Source organism: Monodon monoceros, unplaced genomic scaffold, assembly GCF_005190385.1.
Source record: "Monodon monoceros isolate NGI ecotype Baffin Bay Population unplaced genomic scaffold, NGI_Narwhal_1 Super_Scaffold_12, whole genome shotgun sequence".
Lineage (NCBI taxonomy): Eukaryota > Metazoa > Chordata > Mammalia > Artiodactyla > Monodontidae > Monodon > Monodon monoceros.
The window spans coordinates 162760381-162778577 of NW_021703768.1; the positions used below are offsets into that span (position 1 = coordinate 162760381).

The window sequence follows — 18197 nt, forward strand, 5'->3', positions numbered from 1 at the left end:
CTTGATGTAATTCCTATCTATCTGCTGGGCCCGTAACTTGCTTCACCGCATTTCTTTTTTCTTCTTCTCATTTCATTATTTCTTTTTAATTTTATTTTTTTAATTAATTTATTTATTTATTCTTGGCTGTGTTGTGTCTTCGTTGCTGTGCACGGGCTTTTCTCTAGTTGTGGGGAGCAGGGGCTACTCTTCGCTGCAGTGTGCAGGCTTCTCATTGCGGTGGCTTCTCTTGTTGCAGAGCATGGGCTCTAGGCGTGCGGGCTTCGGTAGTTGCAGCACGTGGGCTCAGTAGTTGTGGCTCGCGGGCTCTAGAGCACAGGCTCTGTAGTTGTGGAGCATGGGCTTAGTTTCACCGTGGCATGTGGGATCTTCCCCAACCAGGGATTGAACCCATGTTCCCTGCATTGGCAGGTGGACTCTTAACCACTGTGCCACCAGGGAAGTCTCTCATTATTTCTTTTAACAATTAATTAATTTTTTAAAATTTATTTATTTATTTTTGGCTGCGTTGTGTCTGTTGCTGCACGTGGGCTTTCTCTAGTTGCGGCAAGCAGGGGGCTGGTCTTCATTGCAGTGCATGGGCTTCTCATTGCAGTGGCTTCTCTTGTTGTTCACCGCATTTTTGTTCATGAATTTCATCCATATTGATGTGAGTTACTCTCCCTGGTTTCACTGCTCTGTCATGCAGCACCGTACACATTAATAGGCTATAATTTATTTGTCCCTTCCCCCGTGAATGGACAGTTATGTGAAATCCAATTTTGTGGTCTCAATGTCTCCAGGAAACAAAATTTTCCCACCCTTTTTTTTCTTTTTAATTGTTTTTTGGATTTTTTAAAAAAATAAGTAATTCATTCACATAGTTCCAAATCGAAAAGGCACAAAATGGTTTTGAGGACAAGTCCCCACTCTGCTTCCAGCCCCCTGACACCCATCTCATTACTGATTTCAAAACATGCTATGGTTTAATGGTTCCTCAAAAAGAATTACCAGGGGCTTCCCTGGTGGCGCAGTGGTTGAGAGTCCACCTGCCGATGCAGGGGATGCGGGTTCGTGCCCCGGTCCGGGAAGATCCCACATGCCGCGGAGCGGCTGGGCCCAGTGAGCCGTGGCCACTGAGCCTGCGCGTCCGGAGCCTGTGCTCCGCAATGGGAGAGGCCACAACAGTGAGAGGCCCGCGTACCGCAAAAAAAAAAAAAAAAAAAAAAAAAGAACTACCATACGATCCAGCAATTGCGTTTCTGAGTGTATACACAAAGAAAGCACAGACTCAGAGAGATATTTGTACGTCTGTGTTCATAGCATCATTATTCACAATAGCCAAGAGGTGGGAAGCAACCCAGGTATCCAACGATGGATGAGTGGGTAAACAAAATGTGGTGTATTCTACAATGGAATATTATTCAGCCATAAAGAAAAAAAAAAAGAAGGAAATTCTGGCACATGCTACACCATGGATGAAACTTGAAAACACTATATTAAGTGAAATAAGCCAGGAACAAAATTACAGATATTTTATGAGTGGGGACTTAAGTGTTTAATGCATACAGAAATTCTCATACTTGGACTTCCCTGGTGGTGTAGTGGTTAAGAAGCCGCCTACCAATGCAGGGGACACAGGTTTGAGCCCTGGTCCAGGAAGATCCCACATGCCACGGAGCAACTAAGCCCGTGCGCCACAGCTACAAATACTGAGCCCACATGCCACAACTACTGAAGTCTGAGCGCCTAGAGCCCATGCTCCACAGCAAGAGAAGCCACCACAATGAGAAGCCCATGCACCGCATCAAAGAGTAGCCCCCGCTAAAATAAAATTTAAAATAAATTAATTAATTAAAAAAATAAAGTATACAATTCAATTAAAAAAAATAAAGTCTTGTACTTAATACCACTGAATCGTACCCCTCAAAATTGTTAAAATGGGGACTTTCCTGGCGGTCCAGTGGTTGTGACTTCCCGATCCCACTGCAGGGGCCGTGGGTTTGATCCCTCGTCAGGGAACTAAGATCCTGCATACCACGTGGCGTGGCAAAAAACAAAACAAAACAAAACAACCCAAAATGGTTAAGTGATCAGTTTTGTTATGTACATTTTACCACAATTAAACACACACACACACACACGCGCGCGCGCGTGCACGCACTTACAGAATGCTTATTCTGTGCTGTGTTCTCAGCCGTGGGGATTTAGCCATGAACAAAACACAGGAATCCCTGCCTTCAGGAAGCTTACATAAACCAGATAAATACTAATAAGCCCACTTGTGGGTTTTGTTGGAAGGTGGAAGTGGTGGGCAGAGAAGAGTGGAGCAGATAAAGGGTATAGGGTGCAGGAGTAACTTGTTTTAGGCTCTGTCCTCAGCACCCAGTGTAATTCCAGGCCCCCGGCAGGATATGTGTTGCCTATGAGCAGCTGTGTATTCAGGGCTTCCTCCTATAGCCACAAATAAAGAGCACATTGCTTCACTCAGCTTCCATGTCCTTGGCTTCTGGTGGGTTCTGCCGATGGGGAAGGCTGGCAGGAGATCAGAGGTGGGAGACAGACGAGCGTCCCTATTCCCTCCCTGCCCAACCACAGTTGGGCAGTGGTGGTTTCTCTGTGGCCACATAACCTACAAGGAGCCGCTTCTTCACGGCTCCAGATGTCAGCAAGTTCTGCTCCCTTCCCATCCTCTTTAGTCCTGTCAAAATCTTCCCACTGTTGCTAGTTCCGGGTGCCTTATGGAATTACAACGCCCCAAAGATGTCCATGCCCTAATCGCCAGTGAGAATCAGGAATTAAGAATGCTACTCAGCTGACTTTAAGGTAGGGAGATTAGCACTTGCTTCAGCGGCACGTATACTAAAATTGGAAGGATACAGAGATTAGCATGTCCCCTGCACAAGGATGACGCGCAAATATGTGAATCATTCCATATTAAAAAGAAAATGATAGGGAGATTATCTTGGTGGACTCAGTGTATCCACAAAGGTCCTTAAAAGTGGAACGGGGAGGGGACTTCCCTTGTGGCACAGTGGTTAAGAATGTAGGGGACACAGGTTCGAGCCCTGGTCCAGGAAGATCCCACATGCCACGGAGCAACTAAGCCCGTGCGCCACAACTACTGAGCCTGTGCTCTAGAGCCTGCGAGCCACAACTACTGAAGCCCGCGCACCTAGACCCCGTGCTCCGCAACAAGAGAAGCCACCGCAATGAGAGGCCCGCGCACTGTAACAAAGAGTAGCCCCCGCTCGCCGCAACTAGAGAAAGCCCGCGTGCAGCCAAAAATAAATAAATAAATAAATAAAAATAATTTTTTTTTAAAGTGGAATGGGGAGGCAGAAAAAGAGGTCAGAATGATGTGACAGAACTTGATTCATCTTTGCCATCTTTGAAGATGGAGGAAGGGGGCCATGCGCCAAGGAACACAGGCAGCCCCTAGAAGCTGGAAACAGCAAGGAAATGGATCTTACCCAGAGCCTCCAAAAGGATCACAGCCCTGCCAATGCCTTGATTTTAGCACAGCGAGACCCATGTTAGACTTCTGACCTGCGGAAGTGTGAGGTAATGCATTTGTGTTGAAGCCACTAAGTTTGTGGTGATTTGTTACAGCAGCCACAGAAAATGAATCCACTCAGCACACATCTGTTGGTTCTCCTGTCCCACTCACATCATTACATTTTGTTCAGTGAAACCCTTTTGAGTGGAATTCTGTTTGCCGCTAAGACCCAGCCAATCATGCTTCTGGGAGCTTACTCTATAGGTGGGATGCCTGTCTTCGTGGAAAATGGTGCGCAAAGGTATGTTTCGCTGCATTGCTTGTAAAATTAGAGACGGAAAAACTTGCAAGTGTTAAAAACGCTGGTGAAATAAATGCTGAGATGTGCACATACTGGAGCTTTCTACCAGAGTAGAAAGAATGAGGAAGTGCTGATGAACTGATAAGGAAAAATCTGCAGGGCCACAAGGTTCAGTGAAAAACAGCAAAGACGCGCGCCGCTGACTGCAGTGTGTTAGCTCTGTGTGAAAAAGGAACGGAAGGGGTAAGATTACATTTGAACTTACAAAAAGAAACCCTGGAAGGAGTCACGAGACACCGTAGAGAGTGGGCTCCCATGGTTGGGGGCAGGGAACAGGGTGGGTGGCGGGTGAGTAGAGAGAGAACCTACTCTATGTGTCTCTCTTAATAGCTGGTGTTTTAAATCCTAGCCCGTGCTAGGGTGAGGCAGGCGAGGCATGAAAGCAAAAAGGGCGCCAACTCAGTAATCGAGATAAATATTTTAATGTAATATTTTCCAAAAACACCATTAATGTGAAAAAAAACATGAACAAAACATTAAAATTTTAAGTCAAAAATCAGTAACAGGGCTTCCCTGGTGGCTCAGTGGTTAAGAATCCGCCTCCCAATGCAGAGAACACGGGTTCGAGCCCTCGTCCGGGAAGATCCCACATGCCGCGGAACAACTAAGCCCGTGCGCCACAACTACTAAGCCTGCACGCCACAACTACAGAAGTCCATGCACCTAGAGCCCGTGCTCCACAAGAAAAGCCAACGCAATGAGAAGCCCACGCACCGCAACGAAGAGTAGCCCCCGCTCGCTGCAACTAGAGAAAGCCCGGGCACAGCAACGAAGACCCAATGCAGCCAAAAATAAATAACTTTTTTAAAAAAATCAGTAACAGCGCTGAATTCTACTGAAGCCTGAGGTCAAACGAAATATCAGGAATATGGATTCTATCTTTGAAAGTTTTTGCAGTAAAGAATTAACAACTTGACGATCCTGAGTGGATCCTGGATGGGTGGGGTTTATCCAGGGCCTTAGGAGGGCCCCCCATACCCCCCCCCACCAGCCATTCTCATCTATATGAAAAGCATTAGGCAATGCCACTCAGGTTTGCAGCTCACTGTTGACCCCTGGTGGTGATCAGCTTGGACACAAAGGCATTTACTGAGGGCCAGGACCCCTTCGGGGCGCTGGGAATATTTTAGGACCAAGAAAGACTCAGTTTGTGCCGTGGTGGTGCTCACAGCAAAAAGGAGACAGCAATACACACATCAGCAAAACCAGGCAGGTGAAGAAGCTGCGTGGCCAGACGTGATGGGTGACTCAAAAGGCAGGTCAAGGAGGACCTCTGGGAGGAGGTGGCAGAGCTCTGATTGGAGTGAGAAGCAGCTGCCAGGGGGTGGTGTCCCCCAGAAGAGGTGGGCAGTGGGCTTCACTGGACCCTTGGTATTTCACGTCTTAAAAGCTGATGTGTCCTTGTTTATTATAGTATTCTTTAAGCCTTTCCTGTGGCCCGAATATTCCATTACCTTTTAAAGGAAGACTGCTTTCAAAAGATTACTTTTTCAAGGGAAGGGTGTTCAAGCAGAGGGACGGGCATGTGCCGAGGCCCAGATTTTGAGCACCTGGGTACCAGGCGCCACGCTTGCCTGTACGTTATCTCACCTACACCTCATCGCAACCCTGGGAGGAAAGCATGAACGTTACTCTCATTGTACAGAGGGGGACACTGAGGCTGAGGAAAGTGCCCAAGGTCACACTGATAGAAAAACTTGAGAGTGCTTAAGGATCAGCAAGGAGGGAGTTGAGAAGGGGAGGACATGACACGAGGGCAGGGAGGTGACCAGGCAGATGGTGTAGGGCCTGGTGAACTGCAGCGAGGTCTTAGGCTTCTGCTCTGAGGGATGTGCCGACTCAGGTGTTCACAGGTGCCCACTGGCGGCTGCCTGCTGGGGTCCAGTGAGGGCAAGGAAGACAGGGAAGAGGCTGGAGTGGCCATGCAGGCCAGGGGTGACAGGGACCTGAACCAGGGTGGAGGACGAAGGGCAGTGGACAGACTCAAGATTTGTTTTGGAGGCAGAGCTGGCCACGTGGAAGGTGAGACACGGTGCAAGTTGATGCTCCTGAACGGACGGTGGGGGGTGGCTCAGAGGGATGAGATAATCCCAAGACTTACGGGGGGCGGGGGGGGGAGTGAGAACCCTTGACACAAAGGTGTCCTGAGGAAGTGTTCCAGGCGGTGGAACGATACATTCCTGGAGAGCCTGGAGTGAGGACGGAGGACATTGCCCATTTGCTGCAGGGCAAAGCTGGGGGCATCACAAGCCCAGCCGCCAACACTGACCAGGGTTCCCTCCCACCCCGCAAGAGAAGAGCTGTGCCAGCCCTCCTGAGGTCTCGCGGAGCATCTGAAATCCTTTATTGGAAGATAATTGCTGTTTACTATGTAGGAGACTCAACAGCAGACGAACAGTGAAAACGGAGCCCACAGTGACTGGGGCAGGGCCCTCAGCTGGGGACCCCACCCATACCCTGTGGACCAGCCTGGCAACCTCTACCCCTCCCTGGACCCCCGAGCCTTTGGCATAATGCTGAAGTGGGGGAGCTGCAGGCAGTGAAGCCCCTTGACTCAAAGCAGACTTGGATGAGCGCTTGGGGAGTGGGGTCAGTGGAGGGGGGTGGGCAGGCCACTCCGGGCTAGGTGTGGGAGCAGCCAAAGTGGAGGAAGCCAGGAGCTGGGGAGATGGTGTCTATTTTTGTTTTCTGAAAAGGGGCGCACAGGGGCCTGCAGGCAGCCGGGCAGCAGCTGAGGTGGGTCATGCACTGACGTCTTTCTCGTCGCCCCGACTGGAGGCTTCCAGCAAGGGGTCCCCGGGACCCGCCTCCTCCTCCTCTTTGGCCTCACTGGACTTGGAGTTGGGGACCCAGAGGCCGGAGTCAATGCAGCGCTGCATGTGGTACTTCGCGTCCTGCAGCGAGAAGGGTGGGTTGGTGAGGCTGGGCTGCCACCTTCTGGTGGCCCGCCTGTGCCCTGCACATCCTCGAGCCTGCTTCCTGCCCTTTCTAGATTACAGCTTTACAAAAGAACTGCCCGCAATGATGGAAATGGTCTGTAATCTGTGCCGTACAATACGGTAGCCACCACCACGTGTGGCTACTGAGTACTTCAAATGTGGCTGGTGCAGGGGAACTTTAAATCTCACTTAACTTTAATTCAAGTTTAAACAGTGTAGTCTAGAACAAGGGTGAGCAAACTTTTTTGTAAAGGGCCAGACAGTAAATATCGTTGGCTTGCGGGCCCTAGGATCTCTGTCAAAACCTCTCAACCCATCATGCCTCAACTTTATGGTTGTAGCACAAAACCAGCCACAGACAAGATGAAAATAAACCAGCCCGGCTGCCACATTCCAATCAAGTTTTATGTAGAGACAGGCAATGAGCCTGCAAGCCATAGGCAAAGACCCTTGGTCTAGATGTTCATTCCCACAGAAGCATCTAGAAACCCTGGGCCAGGTCTTGCGACTAGACTTTTTACAGATGAGGAAAGCAGTGTGGCCAACCGGTGAGACAGGCAGCAGGAATGGGGTCAAACCGAGGTCTATCAAGACTCAAAGTATTTATCTACCAGCGCGGTGACTGCTCCAAACAGCTGCTGTTTTTACCAGCACCAAGTACGTGCTCAGCCCTCCCCATGGATTTCGTGAGTTAATATCGAGAGAAAGTGGTTTGATGAGGTAACTGAGGCTGGAAAAGGACCCCCTCCTTGGGCCACTCTGAGCTGCTGGCAAAGGTGGGGTCAGCTGGTGTGCTCACCAACAGCCCACAGGGACAGGGACACTCAATCTGGACGCCGGGCACACAGGAGGTGCTCAATAAATGTAAGGGGGCAGGTGGCACAAAGCCTGGCTGCCTCGTGTGCTGGCCACACAGTGACAGAACGTCCCTTGTTCCTTTGAGAAGCCCAGGAGGGACGCTTCTACCAATGATGTGGGCAGCAGAGCTGGAGGGGGCGGGGGGAGACACATCGCTGGCCCAGGTGGGCTTGGGCGCAGTTACTCACGGTGGGGTCCATCTTGCTGATGGCATCTTGGAGCATCTGCACATCCTTCACGTCAAAGCATTTCTGGAGTTCCTGTGGGTGCAGAGGGGTGGGGTCAGGGCCTGGGTCCCAAGGAGCCTGGGGACCCCACTGGCTGCCTGCCTGCTGCCCACCAGGGCCCAGGGAGCCACACCTCAGGGAGGGACTCGTAGACCTCGACGGGGTCCAGGCCGCCGGGGCCAAGCCGCTTCCTGCGCTCCTCCTCCTCGTACTCCTTCATGGCCTTCTCGATGCGCAGCTTGGCCCGGCCCCGCACGCGGTCTCTGAAGGCCTCCAGCTCGTCGTTGAAGCCCTCCATGTACTGACGGTCAGCAGTCTGCGGGGGGCAGGGGCGTGCACAGGACTGAACTGGGGGAGCCAAGACCGCCCCACTGCAGGTCCTCAGAGACGCCCCAGGGCTCCCCGCATCTGCTCCTGAACTGACAGACGGGCACCCTGGGCCTCAGGGCTCTCCTCTGCCTCCTCTGAGCTCGACTTTACACCTCTGTGCTCACGACCCCCTGCCCGCACAAGCCCCTAAACCTCAGACTCGTGACACCCACCTCCTCCGGGTCCTCCTGTGGAGTTTAGCGGGCATCTCAAATGCAACACAGCCACCCCGGAGCTCCCGGTCACACCCCTTAGTCTGTCCTGCAGCTCCCCCAGCTCAGCAGGGATAGCTTTGCTCTTCAGGTGCTCAGGTAAGAAACCCACAGGCATCCTTGACTCTGGCCCTCACCCCAGCTTAGGACTTTCAGCACATCGTGCCAGCTCGGCTTTCCAAATCTGCCCAGGAGCCGACCACTCGTCAGCTCCTCCGTGGCCCAGCCCTCTCCTGACTGAGGAGAGGACTGATCACAGGGGCTTGAGTCCGAGTAAACCCATGTCTGTCTCCCCCAGTGGACCGCAGGCTGGTTCCCTGAGGCGGACCACCCTCCACTCTGCCCTGGCCACTCCGGCCCCTCCCTACCTTGATCTTGGTGAAGAACTGCCGGAAGCAGGCACGGGGGTCCACCTTCAGGCTCTTGGCCAGCTCCAGGATGAACTGCATGACGATGGTCTGGTGGGCCACCTGCTCCATCAGCGCACATTTCTGCCAAGGGAAAACAAGCACGGCGTCACCAAGTGGCAGACCCAGGGCAGAGCCTTTCCCCAGCCCCGGGGGCGGGCTCCACGTACCTCCTCCACCTCTAGGTCAATGCACCAGATGACCAGGTAGTTGGCGGTCTCCTCGCACACCAGGTGGACGTTGTCCGACAGGTACTTCTGGCTGTCATCCCAGCGGCGGAGCATGCCTGCGGGAAGGTGTTGGCAAGGTGTTGGAAGGGCCCTGGAGGCGGAGGCCAGCCCCTTGTCACGTGCACCGCCCACCGGGCCCCCACCTGGGCCCAACTTACCGAAGTGCTTGATCTGTTTCTCATACTTCTCCACGAAGGTTTTGTGTTTCTGTTCCCTCACCTCCTCCGACTCCTCCTCCGCCCGCTCAGGCTTGGTATTGACCATGCTCTGTGGTGGGGTGAGAAGGGGAGTGGGCTGGGGCGAGGCTGTGCGGCGCCTCAAGCGTGGCCAGGTGGGCCGCGGCCGCAGCGCCCATCCCATCCAGGGTGGAGGTGGTGACAGCGCCATGAACATCAGCGTGGCGGGAGCGTGGGCGTGGCAGGTGTGGCCTCGGACTAGGGCCTTCGGGCAGATCAGAGGGGGGTACCGGTGGGGTGCCGCACCTGCCTGGGCCCCCACACATGATCCCCTCACCCGCCACCTCCATCCACCCGTCCCTGGACCTGAGCAGTCCCCTCGGCCACACCTGCCACCGTCTGCCGAGCGCGCCCGGCCCTCGCACACCTTGCTGAAGCCATCCTTGCTGAGCGTGTCCACGTTCCAGGGCATGCTCTTCTCCTTCTTGCGCATCTCCTCCAGCTTCTGCTCCCAGCTCCGCTCCTCCTTGCGCAGCTGCTGCGCCTCGGCCTGCAGCCGCTCCAGCTCGGCCCTGCTGCCCTCGCCCTCGGCCACCTCCAGATCCTTCAGCTTCCGCTGGCACTCGGCCACCTTGCGCTTGCACTCGCGACAGCCCCTGTCCAGCTCCTCCTTTTCTTTCTGGAACTGCTCCATGCGCTCCACCCGGGCCTGTGGGACAGGCACGGCCCATCACTCTGCGGAACGGCTTGTCCCTTGACCCCAGCCCCAGCCCCAGGACCCCAACAGCTGCACCTGGGATGACCCCGGAGAATGTCAGCACCAACCTCCGTGTGCCGGACTCCCAGCTCCCGCTCTCGCCCCTACAGGTGCACCTGAGCCAGGGCGGGTCCCTCTTCTGCTCAGAACCCTCTACGGCTGCCACCTCACTTGGAGCAAAAACCTAAGTCCTCCCTGTGACCCACAGGGCCGTGCGCAATCTGTCCCGTGCCCTCCATGGCCTCACCTCTTCCTGCTCACCCCCTCCCTCAAGCCACACTGGCTGCCTCACCTTTTCTCGAACCCACTTCAAACCTCAGGGCCTTTGCACTGGCTGTTCCCTTGGCCTGGAATGTTCTCTCCCCAGATACCCCCCACCCTGGCATCCTTAACATCTTCTTTTTTAAAAATATATATTATTTATTTATTCATTGGCCGCGCCCTGCAGCATGCGAGATTGCAGTTCCCTGATCAGGGGTTGAACCTGTGCCCGCTGCATTGGGAGTGTAGAGTCTTAACCACTGGGCCACCAGGGAAGTCCCCCTTATCATCTTCAAATGTCCCTTACAGGGAATTCCCTGGTGGTCCAGTGGTTAAGACTTCGCGCTTTCACTGCCGATGGCCCGGGGTTCAATCCCTGGTTGGGGAACTAAGATCCCACAAGCTGCGCAGTGAGGCAAAAAAAAAAAAAAAAGTCCCTTACAGATGAGGCCTTCCTTGACCACCTGGCTGAAGGTCTCAACGTCCCCCTACTCTGCTCTGCTTGATCTTCCTCCTCAGCACTTGTCACCCGACAACAGCCTGTGACAATTATTTATCATGTTTCGGGCACTGTCCTCCTCCAAGGATACTGGCTCCACGAAGGTGTTGTGCCCCCAGAGCCAGGAACTGGGCCTGACACACAGTACGGACTCAGGAAAGCCTTGTTGGATGTAATAAAGTAATAAGATGCTGGATAGAGGCCTCACCCCTCCCCAGGGTCTCAGGTTCCCCCTCCTCCCTGGAGCCACCCTCAGTAACACTCGGGCACCCTCCTGTGCCCACCACGCCCCTCAAGCCACCGCTGCTTGGGTGTCCCACAGGCACCTCCAATTCTGTGCCCCAAACTGAACTCCCCACCGGAGCCCCCCAGACCTGTTTTTCTGCTGTGTCCTCCCTCAGCAAAGAGCCTGCCCCTGCCTCCTGTCCCAAGCTGAGGCCTGTTGTGAGCCCTGTCCCTCCCTCGCTGCCACCAAATCCTGACACTATTTTTTTTTTTTTTTTGGCCACGCTGCGTGGCTTGTGGGATCACAGTTCCCCGACCAGGGATTGAACCTGGGGCACGGCAATGAAAGCCTAGAACCCTAACCACTACGCTACCAGGAAACTCCCCTGACACTTTTCATTTCCAGTTGTTTCTCCAATTTGCTCCACCCCGAGTGCTGCACCTGGATCTGCAGAGGCCCGCTCAGCTCTGTCTCCAGGCCAGCATGCCCTCCTGAGCCCAGCCTAGTGCCCACCAGCCTCCTGTCCCCCTCTACCGTAGACGCCACTCCTCAGACCTCCTCTTCCACTGCACCCCATCTCCTCAGTCCCCCATCCCGACTCCTATCAGATCACTGGGCCCTGTCACACTCCAACCCTGCTTGGCTCCCAGCAGTGCCTGCTCAACCCAGACCAATGACTGAACCCTGAGAGGTGCCACCATCTTCCATCGCTGTCGCCCCAATCCAGGCTCGGAAGCTGCCATAGGAGTCTTTGAAATGTACCTGTCTGACCACAGCCCTCCCTGCTACCTCAGACTGGAGTGTCTGGGTTCAGAGGGGACCCCAGACCCCTGCCCCACGCTGCCCAGATGGCCAAGGCTCCTTGGGGGGCTGGGTCCCAGGCCGATGCCGGCCCCTGTGGTTGATGCTAGCCCTGAATGGACCAGCTCTCTCCTGACTCTTAGCATCTGCACATGCTGTTCCTCCCACCTGGCACTCTCTTCCCCTTACTCCATCTGCTTTGTCCCCAAGTCTCAGCTTCGACAAAGCCTTCCCCAAGTGCCTGACCCCCAGAGTCACTGAGCCCCAAAGGCCCCTCTGTGATCATCAGATGACGTGATGAGATGCTAGTGGAAGGCCCTGGGGCACCAGACCTGGGGTCATATCTCACAGCCACCATGTAATGGCTGGGTGTCCCTGGGCCAATCCCCTAACTTCAGTTTCCTCATCTGTCAGATGCAGACAACAGTGCCAAGGCTGCACTGGGAAAAGCAAAAAAGGTTATAAAAGTAGACAGTCCAGAGCTGTGCTGGGTGCTCAGTCAGCACCATTCCCACGTTGGCTACTGTCATTACTGTCTGTCCCAGGGGAAAATCTGTCTCTCTCTGGGGACTGTACTGGGGCTCAAACAAGAAAATGTACTTCAAGTGCTTAGCTCGATATCCAGTAAATGCTTATAACTGGTAACTGGGAGCAGTTGTTACTGTATCATCAGAGCAGCCCAGCTCCACCACTTATTGGTGATGTGACCTTGGCCAAGTCTCATACCTCTCCCTGCCTTGGTGTCCCCCTCTATGAAATGGGGTCTCACAGGGTTGTTTTGAGGACTAAATGAGTTACTCCCAGGAAACTGCCTGCAACACAGCATTCAGTATACATGTCCTCAACCGTCATCACCGTCGTCATGGCCACGGCCACGGCCATGGCCACCAGAATGGTCTGCTAACTTGCTTCTGTGCTTTACTAGAGGCCGTATCTCCAGATTCTAGCACAGGGCCAGGAAGACGGTGGGTGAGAATCGGGAGACCTGAATCCTTCTCTAACGCCCCATAGGACCGACATGGCTAACCCTGAGCCTCACTTTTCCCACTCGGATGAGGCCCTCGCCTTGCGGAGGACACATTGTGGCCTCTGCCACCTCTCTTTTTCCATGATGGGACTGTGTCACCTGGAGCCTTCCTGCTGCCTTATGAGGGTTACGGTTGGCATTATAGCTGGCCTTTGGTGGCAGCAGGAATCTACCACACTGCTGGTTTCTGCTGGACGGCCATCAAAATCTTCCCGGCATCCTCTGAGCAGCCGCCAGGGAGGCCAAAGCTAAATAAAGGCCTCCTGGAGCTGCTGGGGGTGGCAGCCTGCCCGGCCTGAGCTTTACGCCTCCAGGAGGGGCTATAGCAGGCTGGGCAGGGAAGAAGCCTTGGCAGCGAGAAGGGGCCACAGGTATCACTGCCCTCCTTACAGACAGGGGACCCAAGGCTCACAGAACCTGGATACCACACAGCTCACTGGGAGGAGCCACAAGAAACTAGTACTGGTGGCTGTTTCTGGGCAAGGGAGCCAGGGAGCTGGAGCTGGAGCCGGGAAGACTCGCTGGTCCCCTTCTGGAACCTCTGGATTATTTTTTTACCATGAGCGTGAATTACATGAGTAATAATAATGATAGTGGCTAAAGTTTCTACACAGTTTATTACATGCCAGGTGCTGTCCTGAGAGCATTACACACATTAAATACATAAGGCAACTCTCACAACAACCCTATGAGGTAGATACTAATAAGATCCCCAGCTGGAGAAACTGAGGCACAGAGAGATCAAAACTCACTGGGGGCAATGCAGCAGGTCAGTGATTCAGCAGAAGCCAGCATCTGAACTCAGAAGCACACCAGGCTACCTTTTCTCTAATCCCCCTTTCCCCTCTGGTCCTGCTTACTCCCTCCCAGGCCCTGAGCCAAGTTCTTTTCAGATCTCATTTCACGTCGTCCTTACCACGGTCTCATGGAGGCGGGGTCTCGCTCCCCCTAAAGCAGCAATGGCCCTGTGGCAGGGCTGGGATGAGAACCCAGGCTTGGTGGCCGCTGAACCGGGTGCTGGAGACACCAGGCTCCCTGCCTCCACTCCAGCCCTGGGGCTCCCAGCGGCAGGCCAGGAAAAGGTTTTGTGCCAAGAGGGAGAAGGGTGTGGTGGGAGGAGGATGCTGCAGGAGAGGGGACATCAGCCTTCCAACTCAGCAGGACCAAACCGTCCTCCCCACGGCGATACAGACTAACTATGTGACAGAAATAAGTGTTCCCAAGAATCGCCTTGAGAGCTTGCAGAGATCTTCAATAGTTCATAATAAAATGCTACACATGGCAAGAAAGAGAAGTGCTAGAACTTTCTCCTTACACTCCAGGGGCCCACCCGGCAGACACTACCCAGGAGGCTGCTGCTTTAAGGAATGGGTTGGAACTGGGACTGGGAACCAGATGTAGGGACTAATGCTGGGTCTTGGCAGGATGGGGAAGGGCCCTTCTAGAAGCTTCTAGATAAACGACTGGGAGCTGATATATGGGAAGGTGGGGTGAGGAATTCCTAACTGGAAGATTCTGAGAGATATATGCCCTCAGTCTGAGAGTATAACAAGCATAGGAATGTGGGTGCAGGAGCTCTGATTTGGTGGAGCAGATTAGAACATTATGTCTCATGAGAGCCATTCTGTTGGCCTGAGAGCGCTGCTGGTCAGGGAGAGGGGTGAGAGAACACACAGACTTGGGATTCTGGGGTCTGGATTTGGGGGAAAATAAATAAAAGAAGGGGCAGGGAATTTGGAATCAGACTGGGAGGGTTCCTGGTAAAAGCAGGGTCAGTGTGGGTGTCTGAGAACAGCAGACCAAACTGGGGTCAGAAGGAAGCTGGGGTGGGTTTAGGTCCTGGACTTGGGTTTGAATGAGGCATTCCAATGCTGGCGGAGGTTCCTACAGGAAGCCTGTCTCGGGGGTGGGCGGTGACTGGGCCTGAAATACCAAGTAGGGGCAGGGGCTCTGGCTGGGCAGGACGCCATGTGGGTAGGGTTTCCTGATGCAATGGGAAATTGGGTCTACAGTGCATGAGGCTGAAGGAGAGCAGCCGGAATTGGAGGCTCCATCAGGGCGGAGCTGGTGGTTCAGTCTGAAGGGGAACCAGGTTTCAAAATTCCAGTACTAGATGGGACTGAGGGTCCTGGTGGGGCACCGGTCTACGTTCTAGGGAAGGGGTCCTGGGTGTGGGTTGGAGTCCCAGGCCAGGAACAGAAATCTCGGGGGAGGACAGAACTCCTTGCTCTATTGAGAGGGGCAGAACCTCTAGATCTAAATGGGAATCACCGTCAAGATTCCGAAAGGCAGGTCACAGACTAGACTTAAAGTATTGGGAACTCTGGGGGTTGGGAGGGGCCGATGGGACATCCAAGATCATAAGTGGGTACCCGAAAGGTTCAGGGTGCAGATTCTGGGGTAGAATTCTGGGTGTAAGTGGAAGGTCCCAAATGGATTGGGGGGGGCACGTCCAAAGCTTGTCTTGGTAGTCTAAACTGTGAAGAAGGTGCCCTAGGGGTCAACTGGGAGTTCCAAGAAGAAATTGGAAGGGGAGGGGGGAGGGGGGAGCGGGGAGGGCCCGGGATCGCGGGCAAGGAACTCAAGGGTCTCGGCAATTCTGTTGCCCCGGAGTTGAATCAAGGAACCCCGGGCGATCCTGAAAGTCCAGACTGTAGGGTGGGAAACCCAGGTGTCAATGGCTGGGCCCCCAGCAGTATCAGGAGTCAGAACTCTGAAGCGGAGTCCCGAGAGTGGGGGAAGGCGCTGGGCGCGCGCGCTCTACCTGGTGCCGCCAGCGGAAGAGGCTGGCTGTGTCGATGTTGGGGTGCGTCTCGTCTTCATCGTCAGACACCTCGATGTGGTCCCACACGCTGTAGTCCACCATCTTGCCTCCGCGGCCCAGCCCGCTCCGGCTCTGGCAGCAGCAGCAGCGGCGGCGGCAGCAGCGACGGCTACGGCGGCAGCACCACACAGACTCTGCCCGCAGAGCCCCGCCCCTTCCGTTTCCGCCCGGACGCGGGCGCCCCCGCCCGCGCGTGACGTCACATCCCTAGTAACCGCGGCAGCGGCACTGGCGACCGAGGTCTTAAAGACCCCTGCGCACGTGTTCCGGCTCCCCGAAGTCTTCGCCGAGACCTCACCCCATCGGGCTTGGGGCCTCCGCTAGGCACCTCCTACGGGTATACGGGTGGATTCTCCATCTTTGAGCTCCCCTTCTCTCCCGGTGCCCCACGGTGGGCGTTTACGGCGGCCGTGAGGGGGGCAGTTGGCGAGACTGAGGGAGAGGATTGTCCCCTTAGCCACACCGCAGTGACGTCAGCCCGATCCCACTGCTGGGGCCGGGCCTCGGCGAGAAGACCTCGCTCCCGCCCCTTGTGAAGAGGAACTTAACTTTGTGCCTGATAGGAACGGACATTCCCAGTCCGAGGGGTACAGGGCCCTGCCCTGGGAGGGTCTAAGTAAAGGAAGGATATGGCCCTGCCCTTGAGGAGTCGGAGGTGGGCGCGATGTAGCCCTGCCTTAATGGCTGGTGTTTCCCCGGCTCGGACCACAGCCTACCCCTCGCGTCCGTATCTTCTGCTTCTAGCGGGGATTCGCGCATACACGCCCCCCTCTGGAATCACCCGGACCACACTAACGGGCCTCGGGAGCCTGTCCACTGCGTCCCCCCGTGCAGCCGCTGGGTGTCGCTAGTGTCTAACTAGCGGCCCGTGCTCTTGGCCTCGCGCCGGGTGGGGGTGGGGGTGGGGGTGGGGGTGGATCTTGGCAGTGAGCACGGCGGGGGGTCTTGACCCGTTGATGTACTCTAGGACTGCTCGCAGCGCCTGCCCCCTTCCTCGTCCCGGGCGCTAAGGACTCCATTACACTGAGCTTGGGCGACCGCAGCCACACATTTTCATACATCCCTATCCACGCTGTGACACCGGGATAAAAGGCTTCGTTGCAGCCTAGGGCAAGGATTATCTCAGATTAAAGGGCGCTGGGGGGACAGGGTGAACGGGAGGAGCTTCAACCGGGAGGCTCCTGGTGAAGGGAGCCTCTCCCAGACTCCCCCAGAGCGGGCGTTGGAGGGAGGGGTTGGAGCGACTGGAGTAAAGGTCTCTAAAAGGGTGCGGGTGTGGGGGATTCCCCTGCCCACGGAAGGGGAGGGGCCATCAGGACAAAAGCGCCCGCCTGCTGCCGCCCCTCCCCCTCGCGCTCCATTCAAACCCGCGAGTAGGCGGGCGGGGGCGGGGGCGGGGGAGTCCCCCTCTCCTCCTCCTCCCCCTCCAGCCCCGGCAGTCCAGCATCACAGCGGCAGTCAAGTCCCGGGCACGCGCGCGCAAGGACCCACACCTCGGCGGGTCTCACAATCTCTCTCTCTCTCTCCTCTCTCTCTCGCGCACACACACACACACACACACACACACACACCCCAGCAACAAAGGGTCTGGACACCCCCGTCCCCTACCGCCCCTCAGGCCGGAGAGGGCGGGGCATCCCCTGCCCAGCCCCCCTGCGAGGTAAGCTTTGGACCACAAGCTGCGGTGGGGAGGGGGACCAGGCGCCGGGAGGGAGGGGGTCTGGACGGGGGGGCTTCCCTCGCCCCCCAAGAAAGTCAGGGGGCCCCTGTACGCACTTTGAGGGCTTCAGGCCGGCCGCCAGGCTGAGGGTATGTAGGGAGGACCCCGGATGCCGGATTCCCGGGTAGGCGCGGGGGTCTCTACCTGGCTTCGGAGACCGGAGCTGCCTGGCCCCAGGGAAACAGGGTCCCAGGAGCCCCAGCTCCCAGAATTGGGGACAGGGCGCCGGAAGCTCCCCGATCAGCGCCAAGCATTTACTAATCTCCTGACAACACAGCATCTCCAGCCTGGGGGACTGAGACAGAGACCCCTGAGTTGCTTTGCACTGCCCCTCGGACTCCCAACCGCCCTCCCCCCCATCAGCGCACCCCCTGCTGGGCGTCTTGTACCTGTGGGGTGGGGGTGGGGGACTGGGAATGCTCCTCTAGGCTCCCAAGCTTCCTCTGCTGCATCCCACAGCCACACACTGCTTAGCTGCGGCTGTGGGACTGGGCAAACGGCTTTGCCTTCCTGAGCCTCAATTTCCTCATCTGCAAAGTGGGTAATGACACACCCAGGATTCGGGGAGGTCATGCATGCGAGTGTGCCATTACGCCATCATTTATTTTACAGCTCATTTCACACATATTTCCCAAGAGCCTACTGTGTGCAGGACACTGTGACCAGGCTGTCAGGCTACAGCAACCAACAAGACCAGCTGGGTCCCTGCTCTGCTGACCCTGGACACTGGTGAGGGAGCAAGATCAGTGTGTAAACAGAGAAATATCCACGGTGATTTCAGACTGTGAAGACTAAAATTTCATGAGGCATAGAGAGTGACTGCAG

General features: G+C 55.4%; 1 protein-coding gene and 1 pseudogene across 1 annotated transcript; one reads left to right on the forward strand and one right to left on the reverse strand.

The window, feature by feature from the left end:
* Positions 1-2821: 2821 nt before the first annotated feature.
* On the forward strand, positions 2822-2921 carry LOC114893470 (annotated as a pseudogene).
* A 3245-nt stretch (positions 2922-6166) lies between these two features.
* Positions 6167-15812, reverse strand: CDC37 (cell division cycle 37). The gene is made up of 8 exons (XM_029218777.1): positions 15593-15812; positions 9685-9966; positions 9240-9348; positions 9022-9137; positions 8813-8935; positions 7997-8179; positions 7825-7896; positions 6167-6733 (listed from the first exon to the last, which is right to left on the reverse strand). The coding sequence occupies exons 1-8, from the start codon at positions 15692-15694 to the stop codon at positions 6581-6583; spliced, it is 1140 nt and encodes a 379-aa protein (XP_029074610.1). The 5' UTR covers positions 15695-15812; the 3' UTR covers positions 6167-6580.
* Positions 15813-18197: the final 2385 nt, after the last annotated feature.

Excerpts from the sequence above, each read along its gene's own strand:
- CDC37 (XM_029218777.1), bottom strand. The coding sequence starts at position 15,694 with ATGGTGGACTACAGCGTGTGGGACCACATCGAGGTGTCTGACGATGAA. Across the intron at positions 9,138-9,239 it reads GAAACAGATCAAGCACTTCG|GCATGCTCCGCCGCTGGGAT; the intron begins GTAAGTTGGGCC and ends ACCTTCCCGCAG. Across the intron at positions 8,936-9,021 it reads TTGACCTAGAGGTGGAGGAG|AAATGTGCGCTGATGGAGCA; the intron begins GTACGTGGAGCC and ends TTCCCTTGGCAG.